The 25,147-nt window shown below is 42.4% G+C and overlaps 1 protein-coding gene across 1 annotated transcript; it reads right to left on the bottom strand.

The window, feature by feature from the left end:
- Nucleotides 1–159: 159 nt before the first annotated feature.
- Nucleotides 160–24,810, bottom strand: LOC117448550 (creatine kinase U-type, mitochondrial-like). The gene is made up of 9 exons (XM_034085864.1): nucleotides 24,534–24,810; nucleotides 17,328–17,526; nucleotides 16,636–16,731; nucleotides 16,061–16,282; nucleotides 14,508–14,593; nucleotides 7,056–7,179; nucleotides 5,216–5,350; nucleotides 3,814–3,939; nucleotides 160–1,033 (listed from the first exon to the last, which is right to left on the bottom strand). Exons 1-9 carry the CDS (start codon nucleotides 24,677–24,679, stop codon nucleotides 917–919), a joined length of 1,251 nt encoding a protein of 416 aa, XP_033941755.1. The 5' UTR covers nucleotides 24,680–24,810; the 3' UTR covers nucleotides 160–916.
- Nucleotides 24,811–25,147: the final 337 nt, after the last annotated feature.

Below are 25,147 nucleotides of genomic sequence, written 5' to 3'. Positions count from 1 at the left end.
CAATCATATTCCTCATGCTGGTTTACCATGGTAACCTAAAGCCTGAGATGCATGCACCAGCATTACAATCCTCCTGGAAATCAAAGAATGGCATTGCTGTCATGTAGAAACAAGAACATCAAACAGCGCGTCATCAGCAAGTGAGACGGACAGAGGATGTACGGTTAAATAGAGGTTTTCTTTAATAAAACATATTATAGTGTGACATTCAAGATGAGCTGAAATGATATTGCTTCTGTTTACAGTTCAGCCCGGCCAGTGTGTGTTTCAACAGTTTGACAGCAGTGTTTCACCAAACATACAAATCCTCTGGAGCCTCTTCAGTCGGTTAATCTACATTCAAAACCATTTACAGTGAAAAGAAGCACAATCTACGATGGAGAGTAGGAGCACAAATGGATGGACTTACACAAGCATCACATAATAAGATGAGGCACCATCACACAGGGAGGAGGGGGGGGGTGATATTCTGAGTATAGGACATGCGTAAGGAAGAGACTGAGGCGAGGTACAGCCAGGTTTAGTGGACAGGAGTGTTTTCAGAAGCAGAGATAATGTTCGGCCATTTTAGACTGGGCATACAGGCGGCCATTTTTGCTCCTTTACAACAGCCTGCAGTTTGTGCATCCTTCATAAATGTTTGCTGCCATTTTATAGCTACGTTTGATCTTGAGTTTCATATAAAAACCCTTCAAAAGCATCCGAAAGAATGCAGTAATCCGGGTTTGATTGATCATATATATGTTATATATGTAGATTATATTATAGAGAGGCATACTGTAGGGAAGGTGACGAGATAAGTAGTGGGAGAAATGAGAGGTTACATAGATATTGATCGTATCTATGGGAACAGAGCAGGGGGGGGTTGTGCAGGTGTGTGCCCAGAGGTTTGTGGGGTGGGGGGGGGGGTCAGTGTCTACTTGAATAGTTTGTGGGGTGGGGGGGGCACCTTGATGTCCTGGCCCTTCTCCAGTCTCTTCTCACACTCGATCAGGTAGTTCACGCCGTCAATCACCGTCTGCACCAGCTGGACCTGAGCGGGGGGGCGGGGCATGTCACGTTTAAGTCATTTTGAAATTAAAATATGATCATCAAATTATGAATTGAGTGAGGTTTTTTTATTTTATGCATATTTTTTGTTTCAAATGCATTCCCCAATTATGTTTTTCAGAATTTTCCCTTTATTGGAATGTCAACAAATCAACAAAGACCACAACATATTGATTTGTACTTTTTTAAATGTCTAAAATCTTATTTGGATGATGTATTTATTGATTTGCTCAGTCCCGCATTGCACCACTCTCATTCTATGCCTCAACAAGTCTCCCAGCAGGATACAAATCATTTCCTTTATGGTTAACATGTGATTTATTAAAGCAGAATATTGTTATGTCTTAAACACATCATTCATATTTCTTTATTTGGTTCCCAACAACATCTTTCAGCCCTAATTAAAAGGTACAGAATGCAAAGCTTTATCCAAGTACTGTCTGTAACTGCGGACACAGAGCAGTTTGTAGCCCAGCCATCTGCAAACCTCTCACTACTAAAGTAAGGACACATATGAACACAAGCAGTCTACACTCTGAACCAAGCAGCCGGACGGCATCAGCAAGCGTTCAATAACCTTTTAAAGAATGCCTCCTCTAAACAAACATCAAAGTAAAGCCCACCTCTAAAACAGACACGTGCCGGCTGCTCTCATTAAAACTGCCGCATCAGTAAAGTTGATAAACTATAGTTGCAGATTATGTCGTTTCTCGAAGACGAAGAATTTCCAACAATAATTATTTTTACAGCCAGATTTGGATAGTACTTTCACTTTCACTAGGCTTTCTCTATGACGTCCCCTGCACTGTGGGTCATACGGCAATGAGGAACTGAGGGAAGAGGGCTTGCAAATCAGATACATTTTTTAAATCTCTTTTAAAAACACACTTACATAAACAGGCTTTTTACGTCCCTGTACGCTTTTAAGTCGTCAAACCTTGATGTGTTCATAACTGAATCTCCTCATGAAAATACTTTTTTAGGACTCGAGAGCTATTTTCCAAAGTGGTTCCACACCCAGGACACGGTCTCTGCTCTAATCATTATTCTCCTCCTCCAGCTGTTCCTGCGTTATCTGTTCCTCCATTTATTACTTTGTCGACTCCACCTTCAAAGTGCTCCTCTCCTGAGTGGAAACACGTCTGAATGATGGAAGACACAAACAGCCCACACTCTCACAAAACAAACATGTTGGAGTCAGACGGCCTCTTCTCTCCTTCCAACATTTAGACATCTCTAAAAGTCCTAGATTTAATTCACACTTGCTGCTTGTGTTCAGTCAATAGCAAAGAGACATCTACATGTTATGTATACATAAGACAATGAGATGAATTAGAATCTGCAGCATGTTACTGAGCACTAAGCGAAGAGCCATCTCCTCTCTCCATGTAATCAGAATTAAATAAATGACCACACACTCCCAACAATAGAGAGCAGCTCCATTGTACTGTATGACGAACAAGGACATGACAAATACTGACTACAAGTACAGACTGCACAAGAACACTTCTCTCTTCTTCCTTCTTCTTCCTCTACTCCCTTTATCCTCTCCTCTTGCAATTCGTAAAAACTGATTTAGCTCCTTTTGGTCTGGAACAAAAACCCCTCTTTCTTTTGTGCAAAAATGCAATTGCTACTTAAGTTCCAAAAATAAATTGTTGGCACAAAACATTCATTTGGCATTGGTGCAGTTTTAATATTCATTACTAATGTCTTCAAGGCAACATGGTAACTGATAAAAGCTGACACAATAAATATTGAATCTGTGTTTGAATAGGGGTGATTAAAGGTGGAGTAGGGAAGTTTGAGAAACCGGCTCGAGATCGCTAGAATTTGAAAATACACAACCGGAGAAAATCTGCCACTTCCTTATAGAGCCCCTCCTCCAACACACACGAACGCGCACATGACCAATGAGGGCACGAGGTAAGTTTGTGCCCCGATGGCAGGCTGACAGGCACCTGCCTGGCCAGGTAGGTTGTACTTTTTACAGTACTACGGCTTCTACAGATGACATTTTTTTATGGATTTTTTATCAAAGCACTTCAGATATTCATTGCTATCGGGATGTTAAGAGCATTCCATGGAATATAACAAAAAGTGTATCTCGAGCCGGTTTCTGAAACTTACCTACCCCACCTTTAACTGAGAAAGCATGCATATTTCCTGCCCTGAAATGCACCGATACATCTCCACCAGTCAATCATATGGACAACACAACTGTAAGCCAGTGCTGTTGGTTAGTTAATCCATAGATGTGAACAGAAACATGCTTTGTGCTTTACCCACTGAATGAAACGTATTTCTCCTCGCACCCTTCGGCTTCACTCGGCCTACATCAAGCTACCGGAGTATATACGTGACCTTCCCCATCCTTACATCGCCACTAGGTCACTTAGGTCTTCAGCCTACTGGCTCTCCCACGGTCTCGTCTAAAAACTAAAGGTGACTGTGCCTTTCAGGTGGAGCTCCAACACGCTCTCCCTAAAGACATCCGCTCTGCAGTCTCTGTAGAAGCTTTTAAAAAACTACTGAAGACCTACTTTGGCTTTTGTTTCTACTTGAGATGTGTGATGCGTTCTGTTCTCATGTGTGTTCCTCTCAGGACTCCACGTGGTCTGTGTTGTGTTAACCTTAAGTTTCTGCCTCATGTTGTATTCATGTTTGTGTGGTCTTCATTTTTACTTTTGTTCTTTCTTGTGAATTCTATTTCTGTGAAAGGTGCCAAACTAAATAAACGTATTATTATACACAGCCTCTCACCTCAGACAGTCCCAGGCGGTCCAGGTTGGAGATGTCGTACGTCCCGCCCACAGCCGCGGTGTCAACACCACCCGTCCCTCTCTTCTGCAGGCGCAGGTTGTCCAGGATCTTACTCAGGCGGGGGTCCTTGGGGGTGGGGGAGAGGAGTTCTTTCATTATTAATCTTTTTATTTGTATTTCTGTTGAACCTATATGTTCACTTTGTTTTATATTGATATTGTTGCATCGACTCAGTTTTTGTGTCTTATCTGTCGGAGAGAAACCATTCTTTATTTTATTTGTATTATCATACATTCGACCCCCTTGTGTCTGTTAACCTGATCAAATGTTATATTTTGCTGCATGTACCTTTTAAAGTTCTTAACAAATAATCTGAGGGGAATTTCTAGTTGTGTATTTTGAACTTGTGATGTGTCATTTTGTGAAGCACTTTGAGCTGCATGTGTTGTAAGAAACGTGCTATATAAATAAAGCTTTATTATTATTATTATATACAGCTTCAAAGCACTTTAATTAGCATAATGATCAATGTGCTATTATTAGGCCCGCACAAGAGTAAACCTCTGGGCTGTCTTTTAGTTGTTGGCGAGAGCTTCGTGCGTTAACAGACACACGCTGAGCTGGCTTACGTTATCTCAGCTAACTAGCTAGCTAGCTTGTGCTTAATGTTTGGCTGTGTTAGCAAAGTTCCCCATTTGCAAGCTTCTTGATTATAATGCACGTGTCCATATTTAGAACAGCAGTGAATTGCACTATGAAAATGTAGGTGAGCCATGTTTTGCTGTAACAACTCACTGTACCTTCTGACCACCATGGGGTCAAGAGCCTTCAGCCACTCTGCCCCCCGTCTCTGGAACTCTCTCCCAAGACATCCGCAATGTGGACTCACTCTCAACCTTCAAATCCTGCCTGAAAACCCACCTTTTCAAACTGGCGTATTCTACATCATAATTCCTCTAAACTGATTGTTGTTTTTAAATCTTTGTCTTTTAAGTCTCGAATTACTGTTTGACCTTCTTTGTGGCTTGTTTTTAATTATGCTCTGTAAGGTGTCCTTGAGAGCTTTGAAAGGCGCCCATAAATAAAATGCATTATTATTAACATTATTAACAACTAATTGTGCCTTTTGTAAAAGACATAAACAGTAGAGATGAAACAGAATGAACTCATACTTATCTGTAATAGAGAAAATACTATACAGCAAAGATCAATAAGATTTCATGCTTTTTTGACACTTACTATTTATAATATCAGAACGTAATACTTTGATGTTAAAACACCATGCAGCAGCTCGGATTTTTAACGTGCGAAACAAGTAATATCGTGGCACAAAAGATGCCTCATGATCTGCTGAAATAGGAATATAAATAGTTTGTTCCTTCTATTAATGCTGCTGTGTTACCCGGCTCATCAGCGGCAGCTTGACGTGCACGCCGGCCCTCAGGCCCGTGCCCAGGTTGGAGGGGCAGGTGAGGATGTACCCCAGCTTCTCGTTCCACATGAACTCCCAGCCTCTCTCCTGGATCAGGCGCTCCACCTGAGAGACACACAGGCGATCAATTAAAGGTCACCTATTATGCAAAATCCACTTCTCCATGTCTCTTCTACATCAACATGTGTCCCCTCTTCTCCATGTCTCTTCTACATCAACATGTGTCCCCTCTTCTCCATGTCTCTTCTACATCAACATGTGTCCCCTCTTCTCCATGTCTCTTCTACATCAACATGTGTCCCCTCTTCTTCATGTCTCTTCTACATCAACATGTGTCCCCTCTTCTTCATGTCTCTTCTACATCAACATGTGTCCCCTCTTCTCCATGTCTCTTCTACATCAACATGTGTCCCCTCTTCTCCATGTCTCTTCTACATCAACATGTGTCCCCTCTTCTCCATGTCTCTTCTACATCAACATGTGTCCCCTCTTCTTCATGTCTCTTCTACATCAACATGTGTCCCCTCTTCTTCATGTCTCTTCTACATCAACATGTGTCCCCTCTTCTTCATGTCTCTTCTACATCAACATGTGTCCCCTCTTCTTCATGTCTCTTCTACATCAACATGTGTCCCCTCTTCTCCATGTCTCTTCTACATCAACATGTGTCCCCTCTTCTTCATGTCTCTTCTACATCAACATGTGTCCCCTCTTCTTCATGTCTCTTCTACATCAACATGTGTCCCCTCTTCTCCATGTCTCTTCTACATCAACATGTGTCCCCTCTGTGGAAAGAGACTCTGAAAGTTTCAGGAACAAAGATTCTCTCTCTTTTTGATCCATTTCTATAAAAACCTGTCTGAAAATGAGCTGATCAGATTTTGGCCACTTTATGATGTCATAACGATGTGTTGTCTTGTGTAACCATTAGCCAATCAGCAACCAAGGTAACCCCCCCCCCCCCCTTATCACCTGAATCTCCTCCTAGAGCACCATTGAGTTCTTTGTAACAATATATCTCACAGCGGGGCGTGGGGAGGGGCTCCTTATTTTCATCTAAAGTAACATACAGAGAATCAGCACTTTGGAAACAGGGCTGAAACAGAGGGGATTATGGGTAATGAGACATTTTAACTGTGTATTAAACTAAAACAATCCCTACAGTCAGTGGCGGCGCCAGGGTATGGCTGGGGTAGGCTACAGCCATACCAAGAAATGGCTTAGCCCCACCTTAGCCCCATCATGACAAATTATGTTAAAGAAAGCAAATTAAATTAAATAATAAGCAAAATGCTAAATGTTGAGAAACTGATCCTGCTGTAACAACAAGTGCACGTTACTGATGCAATATGGTTGAGACCATTCAGGCTTATGCTAGAAGAGGGGTGCAAGGAATAGTCTAAGAGTAGTGGGCGAGTTTTATTCACTAAAGGTGTGGAAATTCTCTAGCGTTATAATATCAGCGCGGCCGCGGTCAGATCAAAATGCCTTCGAATGCAATTTGAATAAACCTACAGCCAATCAGAGCAACGAAGCGTTGGGTCTGCGTCATGCCTTACTGATTGAGATCAATCGGAACCGCCATTCAGTATCCCCTTTGGATCTTCAACGTGTACTATCATACGTCACGTTCACAGTGATCCCTTTTTATTCAGTAACATCCTGAGATATATTAGATACATAGAGAATACAAATAAGGGGAAAAAACCTTAAAATAATGGAAAGTACCGTGTCCTCTGTCTTCATCACAGCCTCTCTCTCTCTCCTCTTAACATCAACAGTCCAAACTCTTACACAAACACAGCTTTACCTCCTTGAGGCCGTTGCAGAACCTCTCAAAGACCCGCTTCATGTTTCCTCCCTTCTCCATGGAGATGACCCTGGTGTGATCCTCCTCATTCACCCACACCAGGAAGGTCTTCTCGTTGTTGTGCCTGCACAGAGATAAATGATCAGAATCAGAAACAGGTTTATTACAAGGCAGGTTTACACGTACGAGGAATTTGACTTGGTGTCTTGGTGTAAAACAAGATTTAAAAACACAGATAGGGAACTAGAAAAATATAAAAAATAATAAATATAAAATATAACAGCATTTACAAAGAAATGGAATAAAATATGGAATACAAATCGGCAGTAATGTAAAATATTGTTGTACATTGTGTGCAATAATGTAATATTGAGTTATACAATGTCTTTCCCTGGGGGTTAGGGTTATCCGCCCCATTATAACTATCGAGGAGCAGCACCCAGTCGGGGGCATTTATTTTGATTCAGTTACCAGTATTCTTGAACACAGATTCCTTTTACTCCAAATACAAATATGAAGCTTTATACACCAGGGGCCTTTCGTCATCCGAGAGCTACTTTCAACGTGTTGGAGACCCCTGTTACACACAAATCAATGTTTGAAACATTTCCCCCAGGCTGAGTTATTCATAAAGTCCTATTGTAGGATAAGTTAATAATTACTGATGGAAGATTTGGTTTATCTATTAATGGATCAATGTGACATTGATAAGTAGAAAGGAGACTATGAACCATCAGTTATCAGATAAAATGCTCCGCCGCAGGTCATTGACAGCTGGGTTTCTCAAAGTAGTCTGCAAGGCTGCACTGTGCTATTGATTTTATTTACTTTAAAAGGAACTAGACATCCTTGTAAAAATCAAGTAAAAAGAACAAAGTAAAATGTCTTGTATGGATTACTCAAAAAAACTCATAAATATCACTTTGTGAACAAAAGAGAAACGCTTAAAAAGTGTTGTATTGACATGTTTATCTCAGCAATGGGCCTCTATGGAGGGTGATACAAAGTTCAACAACTGTGGGATGGATTCATTTTTGCAGGGATTAAGGTTCTCCAGTATACTAAATGATTTTTAGACTCTATATGTATTCATCATATTACAGATATTAAACACTCAATCTTATTTTCAAGAGAGACCTGAGTACACATGAAGGTGGGGGGGTTGTCAACATGGATGTTCAAATCACCAACAATGACTAGACGGTCAAAGTCAATACACACTATAGGGTGCGTCTCACTTCTCTTATTTTTCATTTCCTTGCTCCTCGGGCTCGGTATCACCGGAAGTGGCCTTATTTCTGCCGGAGGACCGAGGATCGATAACGGAGGAGCGATAATCGAGGAACTACCAGACCATCCTCCGGTGAAATTCTCAGACACTCGCCCCGCCCCCTTACTGCGTACCGCTCACTGATTGGACGATGCAGCGCATGCACTGATCTGGCTGCTGTCAGACAATCACCTGTGCGGCGTCATTACAAATGGACGTCGCTTCACGTGACGCTCCGGAGGAAAGGACGTCTCATTGCTCTTAAAACTAATTTCCCTGCTTCTCGTGGTTTCCTTGCGTCTCTCCTTGATTCCCTGGTGGGAGGGACTAGTCGCAGGGAAACGACGCAAGTGAGGGACGCAAGGAATCAATTTAACCGAAGTATGATGCAGCTATAGACAGCAGTTCAGTAAAGTCATCAAAAAAGCTTTCACAGTATTTGGGTGGTCTATAGATATTTAGGAACAGAGCTGTCTTCTTGCATTGAAGGTTTCTTATGCATTCTTTCCTGACTCGTAAAACTAGAATTGGGAGGGGTTGATTCGATAAGAACAGCTGCACTGTTATTTTGGTCTATCCAAGTTTCAGATTAAAACATAAAATCGAGATTGTGCTCAGTGATAAAATCATTGATTAAAAATGACCTTTCCTAAACTGCAACAGTAGAGATAATATTTCTACTTACAAATAATTAAATAACAATTGTGAAAAGCAAAGTAGAATGACGTTTGCTGAACACATTCATGCTCCCCAGAGGAAGCATCCATTAGACCTTAATGACCCGATGACCTCTCCTACCATCCATCTAGGGGGCAAGCTGTGAACTTTTTACACATGAGATTATAAATTGTGAAGTGCACATAGCCACTGTCAGGCACTACAAAGACTTTTGGTCCACCTTGACCTACTTAACATTGTTAGGGATTTAATAAGGTAATGGATAGGTTAAGAAAACAGCCGGCTGGGGAAAGGAAGAGAGAGGAGTACGAAAAAAGTAGAACAGGATGACAGAAAAAGAACATGATGAAGTAGAAGTGTGGGGGATGATATGCACAAATGAGAGAAAGTAGAGCATGACATATGGGAAGTGCAAAAATGAAAGTAGAGAGGAGGGGAGACGGAACCAGACAGGGAAAGAGAAAGCTGCCAATAGACCTGAAAGAAGAGATGAGGGAGGGGTGAAGTGAAGGTGAATTATTAAGGAGAGGCAGAGGGAGAGGAGAGGGAGCTGCTGATTGATCTTGTTTGGCTGAGGCGTTGCATTGGGCTATTTTTGGACACAAGCCGAAACTCAGGGCTGAGGGAGTATTGTCTGCATCGCTTATACATTTCTACCATAGCCTTAGCAATCAGGACATTACTGCTGCAATAAATTAAATGTAAAGGTCATTAAATGCCAGAAAGTTCCAGATTGAAAGGCATTACAAATGATAAATATTAAAAACTATAGGCATTGGACAATTTGCCTGATTTGGGAGAATTGGAGGATTTCTTTTTAAAGAACTGCAGCCAGTTTCAGACAAAGGTTCTTACAAATCATAGCTGATGTACTCCTTTGACCTGGCTGCTACACCTCCTCGGACGCAGAAACCGCTGTAAGTAATAATCTTGTTTAATTAGACTTCTCTATTTCAGTTAATCTACTCTGTATAATTGTTCTGTAGTTGTTGTAGCTAAAAGGGCACTTTTGAGAGAATTTAAATCTCAGATCTGTCCACGTGAAACTGTCACTGCGTCCAGTTTCTGTCTGGGCTGCATTTAAATACGCACCCCTCTGCGTTGATTGTGCGTGACGTGTAGAAACAGCTGGAGAAACCAGTTCCCAGCTGACAAAGCAGTTAAATAGCGGTCTCAAAAACGAGTTAATTCAGTGTACTCCTTTGACCTGGCTGCTACACCTCCTCGGACGCAGAAACCGCTGTAAGTAATAATCTTGTTTAATTAGACTTCTCTATTTCAGTTATTCTACTCTGTATAATTGTTCTGTAGTTGTTGTAGCTAAAAGGGCACTTTTGAGAGAATTTAAATCTCAGATCTGTCCACGTGAAACTGTCACTGCGTCCAGTTTCTGTCTGGGCTCCATTTAAATACGCACCCCTCTGCGTTGTCGCCCATCAGCTGTTGAGAGTTAACTAACTAGAGGGGCGTGGCACCTTAGCTGTGAGAACTCAGCAATCAGGCGTCCATTTAGGCAGCTGTTTCTTGAGCGTCAGCGGCAGCGTTAGACAGCCGAAGACTGCCAAAGACATTGGAGTCCTGTGGGAGTAAGACTGCCAAAGACATTGGAGTCCTGTGGGAGTAAGACTGCCAAAGACATTGGAGTCCTGCGGGAGTCACGAGGGTGGCAAATCCTACTCTAATTTGAGCTAAGTATCACTGGTGTCTTATTCTTATTTTTCTTTTGTTTAGCTTTCCAGCCCCTCATGCTATAATCATGTGTATTTTCTCCATTCCTGTTCATGTGTCTTCTCGCAATTATCACTGGCCCCGTGTATCTCCTAATCGCTATAACCGGCCCGCTCTCGTCTATCCCACGTGCTCCACTGAGATCCAGCACCTAGTTTCAGGCGGCCTGTGGAACTGCCAGTCAGCTGTTCCTAAGGCTGACTTCATCTCTGGCTACGCCTCCCTGCAGTCTCTGGATGTCCTTGCTCTCACTGAGACGTGGATTACTCCATCCAACACATCCACCCCAGCAGCTCTCTCCACAGCATATTCCTTCTCCCATACACCCAGACCCACTGGCAGAGGAGGTGGCACTGGTCTCCTGCTCTCTCCCAAATGGAGCTTTTCCCTCTTCAAGCTACCTAACTTCACTCCTTCCACCTTTGAATTCCATGCCGTCACTGTGACCCATCCTATACAACTGACCATTGTTGTTCTCTACCGTCCACCAGGAGCCTTGGGGGACTTCTTGGATGAATTAGATCATCTCCTCTCACACATCCCTGAAACCGGCCCTCCCGCTGTACTTCTCGGAGACTTCAACCTCCAGACGGGGAAGATAGACGAACTAACATCTCTGTTAACCGCCTTTGCTTTCTCACTGTCTCCGTCCCCACCGACTCATAAAGCTGGCAGTGTCCTCGATCTCATATTCTCAAGGAACTGCACTACTTCTAACCTCTCTGTAAACCCGCTCCACACCTCCGATCACTTCTTCATTTCATTCTCTTTACCCCTTTCCAAACATAACAAACTAATCTCTTCTCATCCTGCACCTGTCCGCCGTAACCTTCGTTCCCTCTCCCCCTCTACCTTTGCCTCCTCGGTGCTCTCAGCCCTCCCTTCCTCTGACTCGTTCCAACTCCTGCCTCCAAACTCTGCTGCAGAAACTCTCCTCTCTACTCTCTCATCCTCTCTGGACTCTCTCTGTCCTCTCACATCTCGGCAGGCTCGTCAGTCCCCTCCTGCTCCCTGGCTAAATGACGCACTGCGTGCTAATAGAACCGTCCTTCGGGCAGCAGAGCGGAAATGGTGGAAATCCAAACACCGTGACGACCTCCTAACCTATCAGGCTCTCCTCTCCTCTTTCTCTGCTTCCATCTCTCAGACAAAAAGCACTTTCTTTCAAGATAAGATCCAATCTTCCTATTCCAATCCTAAAAAACTATTTTCCATCTTCTCCACCCTCTTGGACCCCCCCAAAGCCCCTTCCCCCTCCTCCCTTCTGTCAAGCGACTTTGTTAACCACTTTGAAAAAAAGGTTTACGACATTCGCGCTTCTTTTTCTGACTCACCCCTACTCACCGCCGGATCACCTGAGCCACCTTCAACCGGCACACTAACCTCCTTTTCCCCTCTCTCTCCAAGTGAGGTTCTTACCCTCATTACCTCTGCCCGCCCTACCACCTGTCCTCTGGACCCTATCCCTTCAAACCTCCTTCAGACTATCGCTCCTGATATTCTACCGTTTCTCACCCATTTCATCAACACTTCTCTAACTTCTGGTCACTTTCCACACACTCTCAAGGAGGCGAGAGTAAACCCTCTCCTGAAGAAACCCACTCTCAACCCGTCTGATGTTATAAACTACAGGCCTGTCTCTCTCCTCCCGTTCCTGTCTAAAACACTTGAACGCGCTGTCTTTAAACAACTCTCCTGCTATCTCCATCAGAACAACCTTCTGGATCCGCACCAGTCTGGTTTCAAGGCAGGTCACTCCACAGAAACTGCTCTCATTGCTGTCACTGAGGAACTGCACACTGCTAAAGCAGCCTCCCTCTCCTCTGTCCTCATCCTGTTGGACCTGTCTGCTGCATTCGACACGGTGAATCATCAGATCCTCCTTCGCACTCTCCAAGAACTTGGAGTTTCAGGCTCTGCACTTTCCCTCCTCACCTCATACCTCAAAGACCGCACCTACAGGGTTACTTGGAGAGGGTCTGAGTCCGACCCTTGTCAATTAACTACAGGGGTCCCTCAGGGCTCTGTTCTTGGTCCTCTCCTCTTCTCCCTGTACACAAACTCGCTCGGATCTGTCATTAGCCCACATGGTTTTTCATACCACTGCTACGCTGACGACACCCAATTAATTCTGTCCTTTCCCCGCTCAGAGACCCAGATCGTCGCACGCATCTCTGCTTGTTTAGCTGACATCTCTCAGTGGATGTCCGCTCATCATCTCAAGCTCAACCTTGACAAAACTGAAGTGCTTTTCCTTCCGGGAAAAGATTGTCCCTCTCTTGACCTAACTATCAACATCGGCCCCTCTGTTGTTTCCCCGACTCAGACTGCAAGGAATCTGGGTGTGATCCTAGATAACAACCTGTCGTTTACTGCAAACATCGCTGCTACAACCCGCTGCTGCAGATACACGCTTTTCAACATCAGGAAGATACGCCCACAGCTGACCCAGAAATCGACGCAGGTTCTGGTCCAGGCTCTCGTCACCTCACGCCTAGACTACTGCAACTCCCTCCTGGCTGGTCTACCTGCATGTGCCATCCGACCTCTGCAGCTCATCCAGAATGCAGCGGCTCGTCTGGTCTTCAACCTTCCAAAATGTTCCCACACCACGCCGCTCCTCCGCTCCCTCCACTGGCTTCCGGTAACTGCTAGAATCCACTTCAAGACACTGGTACTTGCGTACCATGCTGCGAATGGATCTGGCCCTTCCTACATCCAGGACATGGTTAAACCGTACACCCCAGCACGTGCACTACGCTCTGCATCAACCAAACGACTCGCTGCACCCTCGCTGCGAGGGGGACCCAAGTTCCCATCAGCAAAAACACGTGGGTTTGCTATCCTGGCTCCAAAATGGTGGAATGAGCTCCCCATTGAAATCAGGACCGCAGAAAGCTTACACACCTTCCGGCGCAGACTGAAAACTCATCTCTTTCGACTCCACTTCGAGCGATAGAATGACTAACAAAGAACTGCTAACAGAGCACTTATATACTAATAAAGGACTGGCTTATCTATAGCCAGTTGAGTAGCACTTGAAACGATTGGCTCTTTGAAACCTGATGTTCTTATATGATTCTGTTTTCCTCAAGGTTGTGTCTTCCTGGTCGAATGTACTTATTGTAAGTCGCTTTGGATAAAAGCGTCAGCTAAATGCAATGTAATGTAATGTAATGATGTCCGAATTAACCTCAGAGAATAAATCAATTTAAAAAACAAACATCAAATGAAATGCCCTCTGTCTCAGATAACTGATTATGTTACTCGGGTCAAAAAATAACCACCATGTAAGAGACAACTAGCACCTTTCGAGAAAATTGTGTAGGAATTGAGAATGCTATCTATACATATAACTGCCACAGACGGTGTCTCCAGAAACACATTTTGCCACGATAAACCACACACAAAACAATATAGAATAGCATCCATTTGTGATCTGTAACTTAATTTGAACTTCTTGGATAGGAGCTCCTATGTTTTCATTTAAAGATTTACATCCTTTGAAAGAAAGTTTTCTGAGGAGTTCCACAAGGGTCTATCCTGGGACCCTTTACAACAAAATGACCGTGAGCTGTTAACGTTATTCACATCTTAAATTAGTTCTGGAAAAATTGTTCATGCACCCATTTCAGTTCACGCATGATCAATTGCTTTGGTAGCAAGTGTACGTATATGAAAGAATTAATATTTGCTAATAATACCCTGCCTTGTCTTGAAGTTTCAGAAGAATAAGGTTTTCTCAATCAGAACTTTTATAATCAGGTATTACTCACCAGATACCACGTGCATCTGGCCAATCACGAGCCATGCCTGAGCAGGTCAGGAGGGGAGACACAGGCTTGTCAAACAGGAAGTGGTCCTATTGTAAATACAGATAACAGACGTTTTAATATTAAAGTGCCAACATCAATGGCTAACTTGGATCGTTTTATCACATGAAGACAGAAACAAGGTGTGAAACTTGGTTACTCAATAACATGATCAATCTTTCTCATAGTTTGTTTAATAAGAAAAATAACCAATGTTGTTCTATTATTAAAACTGCAGTCAATGTATTATTGTTATATCTAAAAGGTGTCAAATGGGTTTTCACTAAACACTGCTAACCTTTCCTTTTTCCCCTCAAGTTTACATTAGCATTAGCACTGCAAGTCACAAGTGGTACCTCCATGCAATACTATACAACGATCCAATAATACATGTATTGTCAGTTCAAATCGGACATTGTTCTTGCATCACAGCAGCTCCATTTGCAACATCAACAAGGACAAATATTCAAGACAAGATACAAGGAAACAGACATTAAACATAATGCACAACATCATCATGGTCCATGGGGGCCACTGGACTATAACACCCCACACACACTCAGACACTCAAATCTAGCACCAGACACTTTTTACGCTGCTATGGACAATCTTGCACTGATGTACATTCCCAAAGATATTGAAGTGACTGTTATTTTGTATTGATCGTTGTGTTTTTATCTTAATGTGTGCATATGTATGAATGTGTCTGTTGATTGTGTATATATAGGATATACATATTTTATACATATTTTTATATATATTTGTATTTTTGTATTTGGGATTGTGGGAAACGGTATTTCGATCTCTCTGTCTGTACACACAAACTGAAAGATTGATAATAAAGTTGACTTTGACATAGCAGCCTCTCTGATTTGCTCACATCGATGAGCTGTTGCTGCTCTGCGTCTGTCATCTGTGTCAGACTGTAGTACATATCTGAAAGTGTCCTAGCATGACCCTCCGACCAATCATGTAGATTCAATACTTCTACCATTAGAGTTTGATATGATACAGTAAAATGTTCTAGTGTTATATCTCACTTGACTTTTGGTTATGAATAACATTGAACTTGTACTTTAAGGCTTTCTATAAAAATATTTTGTCAAAAGGTTGTTTACTAAAACACTGCTCACCTTTCTTTATACAAACAATTATTGTGACTAGCAGGAGTTTAAGGGTTGCAATAGCACTGCAAGTAAAAAGGTGGTACCTCGATAATGTGCAACATGTTCATAGTAAGCACTGAGCATCCTCCTTGCTTTAGTCAAAGTCAACTTTATTGTCAATCTTTCAGTTTGTGTGTACAGACAGAGAGATCGAAATACCGTTTCCCACAATCCCGAATACAAATATGTGTACAATATGTATATCCTATATATACACAATCAACAGACACAGTTATACATATACACAGATAAAAACACAACAATTTATATATACAAAATAACAGTCACTTATATAATATCTTTGGGAATGTACATAAGTGCAAGATTGTCCATAGCAACTACATTACTCACGTCGATGAGCTGCTGCTGCTCTGCGTCGGTCATCACTGTCAGACTGTAGTACTTCCCGGCCAGGTCGTCCTTCAGGCCGGCGAGCGCGTCCACCACCACTCGCTCCACCTCCCGTCGCTCCGCCCGGGTGCAGGCGGGGGGGAGGCTCAGCCCGCGGATACTGCGGCCCGTTCTCACCCTGGACGACAGCACGTAGCGTGGGTCAAAGTTGCCCGAGTGGATCTGAAACAAGGGCAGGAAGTTATTGTTAAACATTCAGACATAACATATATACATGCAACATACACCCGCATACAGGACGTACACAAATGTGTGCAGAATAGTTACTGCACATATAACCTACATCTCTCCATGGGTGACAATAATCTCACTTTAATCATGCTTGCAAGATATCTATGTATATCTCAGCTTACATGCCAATTACTTAAATAAAAGCACAGAGAGAAAATGAATAAGAATAATACATTATAATCATAGTGGCCTGAGGTGTGGCCTCATTACAATGAGAAACATCAAATAGAACTGATTTTAGTTTTCTGACAATAAGAAGTTCTGTGTTGACAGTGAGATGACACCTTGCTGGAGTCCAGGTCGGTGGGGTGCTTCATGGTGTTTGGGTTGTAGCCGTTGTGCCTCTCTTTGATGATAGGGTCCAGCAGGTCTGCAAAAACCTGAAACAGACCCAAGAAATTAACATTTTTTATGCAATAACGTTTGGTAACTTTAAGAGTTAGATCGGATTTACCATCACACATTAACACAACTAACTAACTAACTAACTAACTGATCAAAGCAACAACTAACATGTTCTGCAAGGTCAAATTACAATCTGACTGCCGTCTTGTCGTAAAGTGGAACAAATATTCTAAATGTGGCTTACACTTAAAATGGTATTGATTTTGTTGGCCTCTTAGTTGTTAAAGGTTGTTAAAACACTTTTTGCTGCTTTCCCTGTTGACAGCAGTCGATGCCTCTGTTGGTGGACTTGTATAGCTGGCGTTACTGAACTGGCGCTCAACTTTGGCCTATGGGCTTTTTCTGCACACCCCCCCCTCTCTTTTCCCATTTCAAATCAGTCTATCCTCTATAAAAATAAAAATAAATGTTATTGTTTGCTCTTCAGACTGTCAGTGTTGTGCAAACTCCTACTAGTGCTCCTGAGGATGACCCTTGGACATGTGCAAACCCTTTCTAGTGAAAGGTAAGGAGCGTATGTGTGTGTGTATTTGTGTGTGTATTTGTGTGTTTGGAAACTATGATATCTGACCTCGTAGGACTCCTCGTCTCCTGCCACCATGCCCACAGTCTTGATGAAGGGATGCCCGGGGTTGTCCACTCCCGTCTGGATGGCCAGGTCCAGAGTGTATCCGTTGGGAGTCGCCTTGTCAACCAGCTTGGCATAGATGGCCGGAGTCAGGTGAGAGGCCATGCAGTTGTTGTGTTTGCGCAGGTCAGGGTACTCCGCACTGCACAAATACACATTTCAAGATAACATATGGCTGATCGTTAAGGGAGGGGAAAAAGACTTGTTAGCAGTGTGGGCACAGGGCTGTGTCCTTGGAGCAGGTGCATAGTGAGTGAGTCATTCAAGGACACTTCCACATGGCACGTACACAGCTAACTGTTTCCTTATGGCTATTGAACACCCTGCTGCAAAATATGTCTACTCGTTTTATTTGAGGTAATGATAACAGCGTAGGGTATGTTTTGGCTGAAATACAAAACACTCTACCCTGCATACAGGATTATTATACAAGGTGATGCAAGAGCAATGCTGGAAGAATCATTGAAGATGCGGATTACAGCTTTTTCTCTCTGCTGAGGTCAGGATGGTATCAGATACACAAGGAGAGGCTCAGGAATGTGTTTTACCCAAACCCAATAATACATTCATTCATATTAATGTATTTTGAATGCACACATTTAAGGAACTTGCAGAATTACATTTCCCTGGATTTTTTACCAGGTTTTTATCATTTGGTAATATATTGTATATTTACAAAAACAAATTGAGTTATAATCAAATATATATGTATGTTGAAGAAGACACCTGAATGTCTCAAGTATTACATTTGACAGGCAGAAAAGACACTGTGCAATGTTTCACACGAGATGTTAAAAAATATCCTTCATCAGTCCTGATAGAGAAGACGGTCTTTACATTTTTGATGTTAGAGTAAATTAATCCTGCTGATGAAAACACAAACATATTCGGTGCTGTCTTTAAATTAATTATTTAGTCTTTAGGCAGGGTAGAGTGGAAACAAAAAGCCCTGCTCTCAAACACTGGCTTTTATCCAAACACAACAAAAAAACCTTCTTAAGGCGAGGGATGGAATTCAATTGGGTTTGGCAAGACAAAGTCTAAAGTTGCCAAAGCAGCACAGACTAAGTAGCTTATGGGTTCCTGTTGCCTGCCAACAGATAAGCAAGGCTAAAATATGTAGATTGAAATTATCCAAAAAAACGGTAATTTGTCCACTAATATGCACATTGGTGTACTTTTGTTCGTGCATGATTTCATAACGGTATCAATCTGCCCTTGTTAGGGTCGATAGTGATATATTTAGGAACAATGGATGTCTCACTGTTCAACACTGAATTTAGGCGATCTTCGCAGCTATCAATCATAAATAAACCTGCTATATGAATAAACCATATACATATTTGATGTTAGTGTAGTTAGTATAACAAAATGATTCATCAGCATAAGCAGAAATTGTATTTTTTCCATCAGCCGTATCTTTACCCTAGCACGACTCTACGTTTAATGATTAATAGTAACATGGAATTGGGCGTATACGGCTGGCAGGACTGTGGGTATGAAGTTAGATTGTGATTATGGTGCCTGGTAATTGTGTCAATGAGGCTTGATAAGAAAAAGGCATTAGTTCCTGTTGGGTCACTCAGACAAAAGGTTGGCGCCTAAAGACTAATCTCCAAACCAATGTCAACGACTTTAGTCAGTGGTGAAAAGGTACCCAAGTACGTACATACGCACACATTTGGGGTACTTACTGTATTTGAGTATTACCATTTCATGCTATACTTCATCTTTACCACATTTCAGAGGAAAATATTATACTTTCAATCCACTACGTTCATCCAACATATATGCATTCTTCTTATAGATGAAACTGACCATTATGATAAAGATCATCTCCATCTTGAGAACCTTCACGTGCTTCTTTGACCATAAGAAATAAGGATAATCCAATAATGCGACTTTAAATGGAGCTAACGAGTACTTTAAGGAAATGTTTAAATACTTTATTTATCCCAAATTAGGGCAGCATGTTAACGAGACATTGCACATTAGTTGAAAATGTAATAAATACAAAATAAACACAACATCTATACAGTAGACCAGTGGTTCCCAACCTGGGGGGAGTGCCCCCCTTGGGGGGGCGCCAAAGATCGCAGGGGGGGCGCCAGGCCTCAGGTGATTTGAGGCCAAATATCATATTCAGACTTTTTTTCTTCTTTTTACATATAATTGTAAAGCAATACATGATTGTCACTAAAAGCCTCGTCTCTACATTACAATAAAATATAAAAAATAATTGATTAATTAGAATACAAATTCAAGTTAGTATTAAAGGCATACAAAGACAGAAATGTATAATTCTTTCTTTAATGGAAATGTTTCTTCTGCCCGTAAAGTGTCCAAACCAGGCTTTTCTGGATAAGCGAATTTTTAAAACATATCATTGTCCATTCTGGTTTCAGTTGGATTATTTGTCACAGTTGCTCCGATCAGATCGGTCTCCTCCATTTTGTAGATTATTTACGACTTTTGAATCCACATAAACACATCGGCAAAATCCGGCTTACTTTGAGCATGTGTTTTAAACGTTTTAATCCCTTTGTGAATTGTTTCCACTTCCGCCGTCCTTTCATTTCTTCATACAGAAGAATGAATTAATCCTGAGTCCAATAACCATCAAAGTCACTCCAATAGTGCTCCTTAATTACGCTTTCATCCTCCTTTAACAACATACTTCACATTCATCCAGTTTGTGACAGTAGTTGTAGCTTTTTTGAGACTTTTAAACTTTAATTTGCGCCCCCCCCCCCCCTTGTGTGTGTGTGTGTGTGTGTGTGTGTGTGTGTGTGTGTGTGTGTGTGTGTGTGTGTGTGTGTGTGTGTGTGTGTGTGTGTGTGTGTGTGTGTGTGTGCAGGGGTGGACTGGCCATCTGGCATACCGGGCATTTTCCCGGTGGGCCGACGTGCCTTTTGGGCCGACACGTCATTTCTTTTTTTTTTCTGAAGTCCCGGCCCATAAGACGGGTATATTGGCCCTCTGTTTAAATGTTTTTAGTAATTGACACTGGGCCGGCCCAATCAAATCTTTAATCACCTCCCCCTTTGGGCCGCTCGGTGTGCATCATTAAATCACGCCCCCAGGAGGTGAGCCGGCCGTTGAAGCCAAACTTCCTTTTTTTTCGAGAAAAAAAAAAGTTCGAGTTAGAAATGGCGAAGGCGAAGGCCAAGCGAAAAGGGGGAGCAGAACAATTGCGGGCAAGAAAAAAGCAGGCCTTTCGTGCTGATGCTGCCGCTTGTGTCAAAATAACCGACATGTTTAGTACAGGTGCAGGTCCATCTTCTTCTAACCCGTGGCCGATATTGGTGGTGAGGAAGATGATGAGAGGGAGAGAGATCAGCGCGAGTGGGGAGAGCGAGGAGAACTGGCGGTAAGCAGAAGCTAAGAAAATTAGGAAAATATTATTATTAAGGTTATGATACTCTGTAATTCTGGAACCCATTAATATCCCTTTGATGAAGCACTAATAAGACAAATATTATAAGAGAAACATTCGTTAGCCTCCAAGCTAGTAAGCTGGCTTTTTTAGGTCTTCCCTGGCAAGTTAAAATATAGCTTAATGGGACTCTGATACGTTGTCTCATTGAAAGTTAACCAACATTCATGAACCATTACTGGCAGCTGGCAGCTTGTTCTGTTTAGTGTATTTACTTATTTGGTTATAAGGGCAACAGTGGTCTTTTGGGACCTGAAGAAAATGTTTATAGTCAGCTTGTTGTGGTAGTTTTGATTGACAATATATAGAATGAATAATATAGAAATAGATAAAAAATGGAGGCACACATGTAGTTTTGACCATTAACTGTGTGGTATTGTTATGTCAATGCCTATTTGTATGGACCTCCATCAGGGAATCCATTCATTCTGTATCATCGTGTTGAGCCAGGTAGCACCCCAGAGGAGGAGAGTGAGGAGAGCAAAGAGCAGGAGGACATAGATTACTTTGCCCGCCCCGAGCCATCTATGTTACAGATGTTTTTAGAACAGCACCCAAAACAACATACCAGAAATCCAGTTGTGCAGACGGTATTCACCTGTAAAGATGGCACCAGCAGAAAGTGGCGTCATATTGCAAGGGACGTCATATGTTGTTTTGTTTTGTATGTCTTTATAACTGGAATGTCAGATTGGAGGCACGCACACCAGCGTACAGAGGAGCACAAAAAGAGCATTACACATTCAACCTATGCTGAAGCTTTTTTCTTACGGTGCTCTAAAGCAGACATCGAAAGCATGTTTGCTGGCAGTCAGATGTCTGCTCATAGGGAACAAGTCCGAAAGAGACGTCAGGTTTTGGAGCGTGTGGTGAAAGTCCAGGCAGGTGGAGAATGAGGGAGCATATATGCTAGCTGACAACACCGTGGACCACGGTAACTTTTTGGAGCTCATCCTTTTATTAGGAAAGTATGATGTCTGGTTAAAAGAGCATCTGGATGATTGCGTAGAGAAGAGCAAGAAATTGCACCAATCCAGTGGAACAAAAGGTAGAGGGTCTCTCATCCCCCTACTCTCCAAAACTACTGTTAACTCCATCATAGAAACTGTTCGTAGTCTAATCAAAGAAAGTATCTCCAGTGATGTCCAGAAGGCCGGAATGTCTTCTGTTCAGCTGGACACAACACAAGACATAACTTCTCAGGATCAGTGTTCAGTAATCTTAAAATATGTCAATGAGACTGTGCAAGAGAGGCTTGTGGCTTTAGTGAAGTGCCACGCATCCACCGGACAATACTTCAAGCATCTGAAACTGGACAAGGGCATGTGTGTATAGGTAATGCAACGGATGGAGCATCCAATATGCAAGGCCGGTACAAAGGATTCTCTGCACTGATGACCTCCCAGTCACCCACTCATGTCCATGTGTGGTGCTATGCTCATGTTCTTAATCTTGTCCTGGCTGAAACCTCCCAAAATGTCATCGAATGTGGAACACTTTTCAACCTAATCAATGACATAGCAGTGTTTATCAGGGAGTCATATCAGAGCGTCAATCTGTGGGAGAAACAAGCCCAAGAAAAGATGCCGTCGACTCATCCTGTAGACTCATCTGGTCCTATCTCTATCGTGTTGTCATAGAAAGGGGAGGCAGGGCACTATAGGGTCCCCCCCCCTTAAATTAACTAGAAGTCATCATTTAAGGGGTTATTTTTAAAACTTTTCTTCTGGGGGGTGGGCATACCCCCCCAGACATTACATTACATTGCATTTAGCTGAGGATTTTATCCAAAGCGACTTACAATAAGTGCGTTCCACCAGGAAGACACAACCTTGAAGAAAACAGAATCATAAAGTACATCAGGTTTCATAGAGCCAAACATTTCAAGTGCTACTCAACTGGCTTTAGATAAGCCAGTCCTTTAGTATATAAGTGCTTTGTTAACAATTCTATCGCTCGAAGTGGAGTCGAAAGAGATGAATTTTCAGTCTGGAAGATGTGTAAGCTTTCTGCTGTCCTGATTTCAATGGGGAGCTCATTCCACCATTTTGGAGCCAGGATAGCAAACCCACGTGTTTTTGCTGATGGGAACTTGCTTTGGCCTACCTGCCTGTCAGCCTTCCATCTGTGCACAAACTTATCTTGTGCCCTCATTGGTCATGTGCGCGTTCGTGTGTGGTGGAGGAGGGGCTCTGTGAGGAAGTCTGAAGTTGGTGCATCATGGCATGTGGCTCATTAAAAAATAAGTACAGCTATTGTCTCCCTCTTGTATAACTGGTGCCCCACCTGCAGCAGGTAATGCAGGGTTGCCAACTCTCACGCATCTAGCGTATGACACACGCTTTCACTCTCAATCTCACGCTCTTACGCTGCCCAAACTATTCTCAAGCCAAAAACAAGATGAACCGGTGATCGTCTTTTGTTGGTTATTTACAATGTTGAGTTGACAGCTGCTCAAGTTGTTGATCCGCTCCCTCCCCGCCTCCACCACCATCAGACCCCCCTATTAGTGCTCGGTCACTGTTCGCTTTGTGAGAGGGTTTGAAGGTCTAATTTCTAATGATTGATAGTTACACATACTTGTTGTATGTATTAGTTTAGTTTGCCCCTGGTACGTAAAAAGGATAATAATAGCGTTTTTTTAAATTATACTGAGTTATTCTTCTTGTCAATAACCGCTACTATTTGTTTGTTTTATGGATTTGGGCCGGCTGGGTCTAAATGCCAGGGCCGATTTGCTGTCCCAGTCCAGCCCTGTGTGTGTGTGTGTGTGTGTGTGTGTGTGTGTGTGTGGTCTAGCATTACTATACTTGTGGGGACCTAAATCTGTTTACATAGTCACGTGTGGGAACTGGCCTCCCTTATGGGGACAAATTGGAGGTCCCCATGAGGGGGATCATTAATTTTAGGGTGAAGACTTGGTTAGGTTTAGGATTAGGGTTAGGGTAAGGGTTAGGTTAAGGGTAAGGGTTAGGCATGTGTTGGTTATGGTTAAGGTTAGGATAAGTCTCCAGGAAATGCATGTAAATCAATGTAACACGGCAGGGTTCTTTATCTGAGCAGCAGATCACATTTTATTTACCTTTTTATATGCAATGCTTTATAATGCGACATGTAGTTAGACACGTACGCATCAGCCATCCCATCAGTATGCCATCTATACAGCTATAGCACAAGTTATGAGTCATATGTATCTGAGTTAATCCGGATTGAATACATTATTATAACAGGAGGGCTATGCATGCATCTTTTGCCCTCTTTTTGATGGCAATTATTAAGGATTTTGACGTGATTTTCCACATTTGGTTCCCAAAAAAATCCCTATTGTACCCTACTGGACAACAGCCTTAACAGCTATCGATGTCGGTTCATTAAGGTGAGCGAGAGGTGCATCTGAGTCATAATGCATATTCCTACCGTGAGATAAGAACATAATAATAATAATACATTTTATTTGGAGGCGCCTTTCATAACACCCAAAGAGACTTTAGAAAGTATAGAAAAAAATGGCAATGGTTTTAAAACAATTAAGTGATAACTGTAGGTTTTACTTGTATTAATGTCATGTTTTTTCAGGCTGTTAACATTACTTTCATGTCCTCCCAGCCTTTTTCACCATGTTCTTTAATTAAGGTAAATTACACAACATGCATAATAATCAGGACTTCTTAATTAATGATCGAAAGGACATACAATGTTAATAAAAACGTTACCTTGCGGGGTAACTCCTGCGGACCGGAGCTCCAGCCCCGACATGCTCCCGGTGCAGCAGAAACCCAGCCGTCGCTGAGCCCCCCATCGCGGACAGGAGACCGATCTTCTGGCGGGTGGTCAGGATCCTGGAGAAGCTGCTCGCCATTTTTGTATTTTTGTCTCTGTTTTGATGTTTAATAACGTGTATTATTCCCACGATGAGGGTAGGACAGGTGATGAAGAGCCTCTGATGGAATGACCGGAGTAACCGAAGAGGCGTCAAGATGGACGGAGAAACACATACCGGAAACACATCCTTCAAAACAAAAGACAATTCATGTTTCAAGTTTCAAGGCTTTTATTGTCATGTGCGCATAGATACAGTGTAGTTATGACAATTACAATATTAAGTCACAGGCTGAGGCTCCTCCAACAATGCAACACAATAAAACAGATAAAATAGTACAAGTAAATAAAATAAAATATAATAGAAACAGAATATGGTAGGTAATGGAGGTACTTTACTTGCATTTCCATTATTTACTGCACGGTGCATGATTAAGATAATGTTTTCAAGAAGTGGGAGAAGTACTCAGATTGTGTACTTAAGTAAAAGTAGAAGTACTACTGTGTG

This window comes from Pseudochaenichthys georgianus, chromosome 6 (assembly GCF_902827115.2).
Source record: "Pseudochaenichthys georgianus chromosome 6, fPseGeo1.2, whole genome shotgun sequence".
Taxonomy (NCBI): Eukaryota; Metazoa; Chordata; class Actinopteri; order Perciformes; family Channichthyidae; genus Pseudochaenichthys; species Pseudochaenichthys georgianus.
Note: the sequence above shows the minus strand (reverse complement) of the source record. Positions and strands in the feature narration are given on the sequence as shown.

What these genes read in the sequence shown, in the direction of transcription:
- LOC117448550 (XM_034085864.1), bottom strand. Translation starts at nt 24,679, where the DNA reads ATGGCGAGCAGCTTCTCCAGGATCCTGACCACCCGCCAGAAGATCGGT. An exon ending in CCGACCTGGACTCCAGCAAG is followed by an intron (nt 16,283 to 16,635) that starts GTGTCATCTCAC and finishes CCCTTGTTTCAG; the next exon opens with ATCCACTCGGGCAACTTTGA. An exon ending in AGCAGCAGCAGCTCATCGAC is followed by an intron (nt 14,594 to 16,060) that starts GTGAGTAATGTA and finishes TATTTACAATAG; the next exon opens with GACCACTTCCTGTTTGACAA.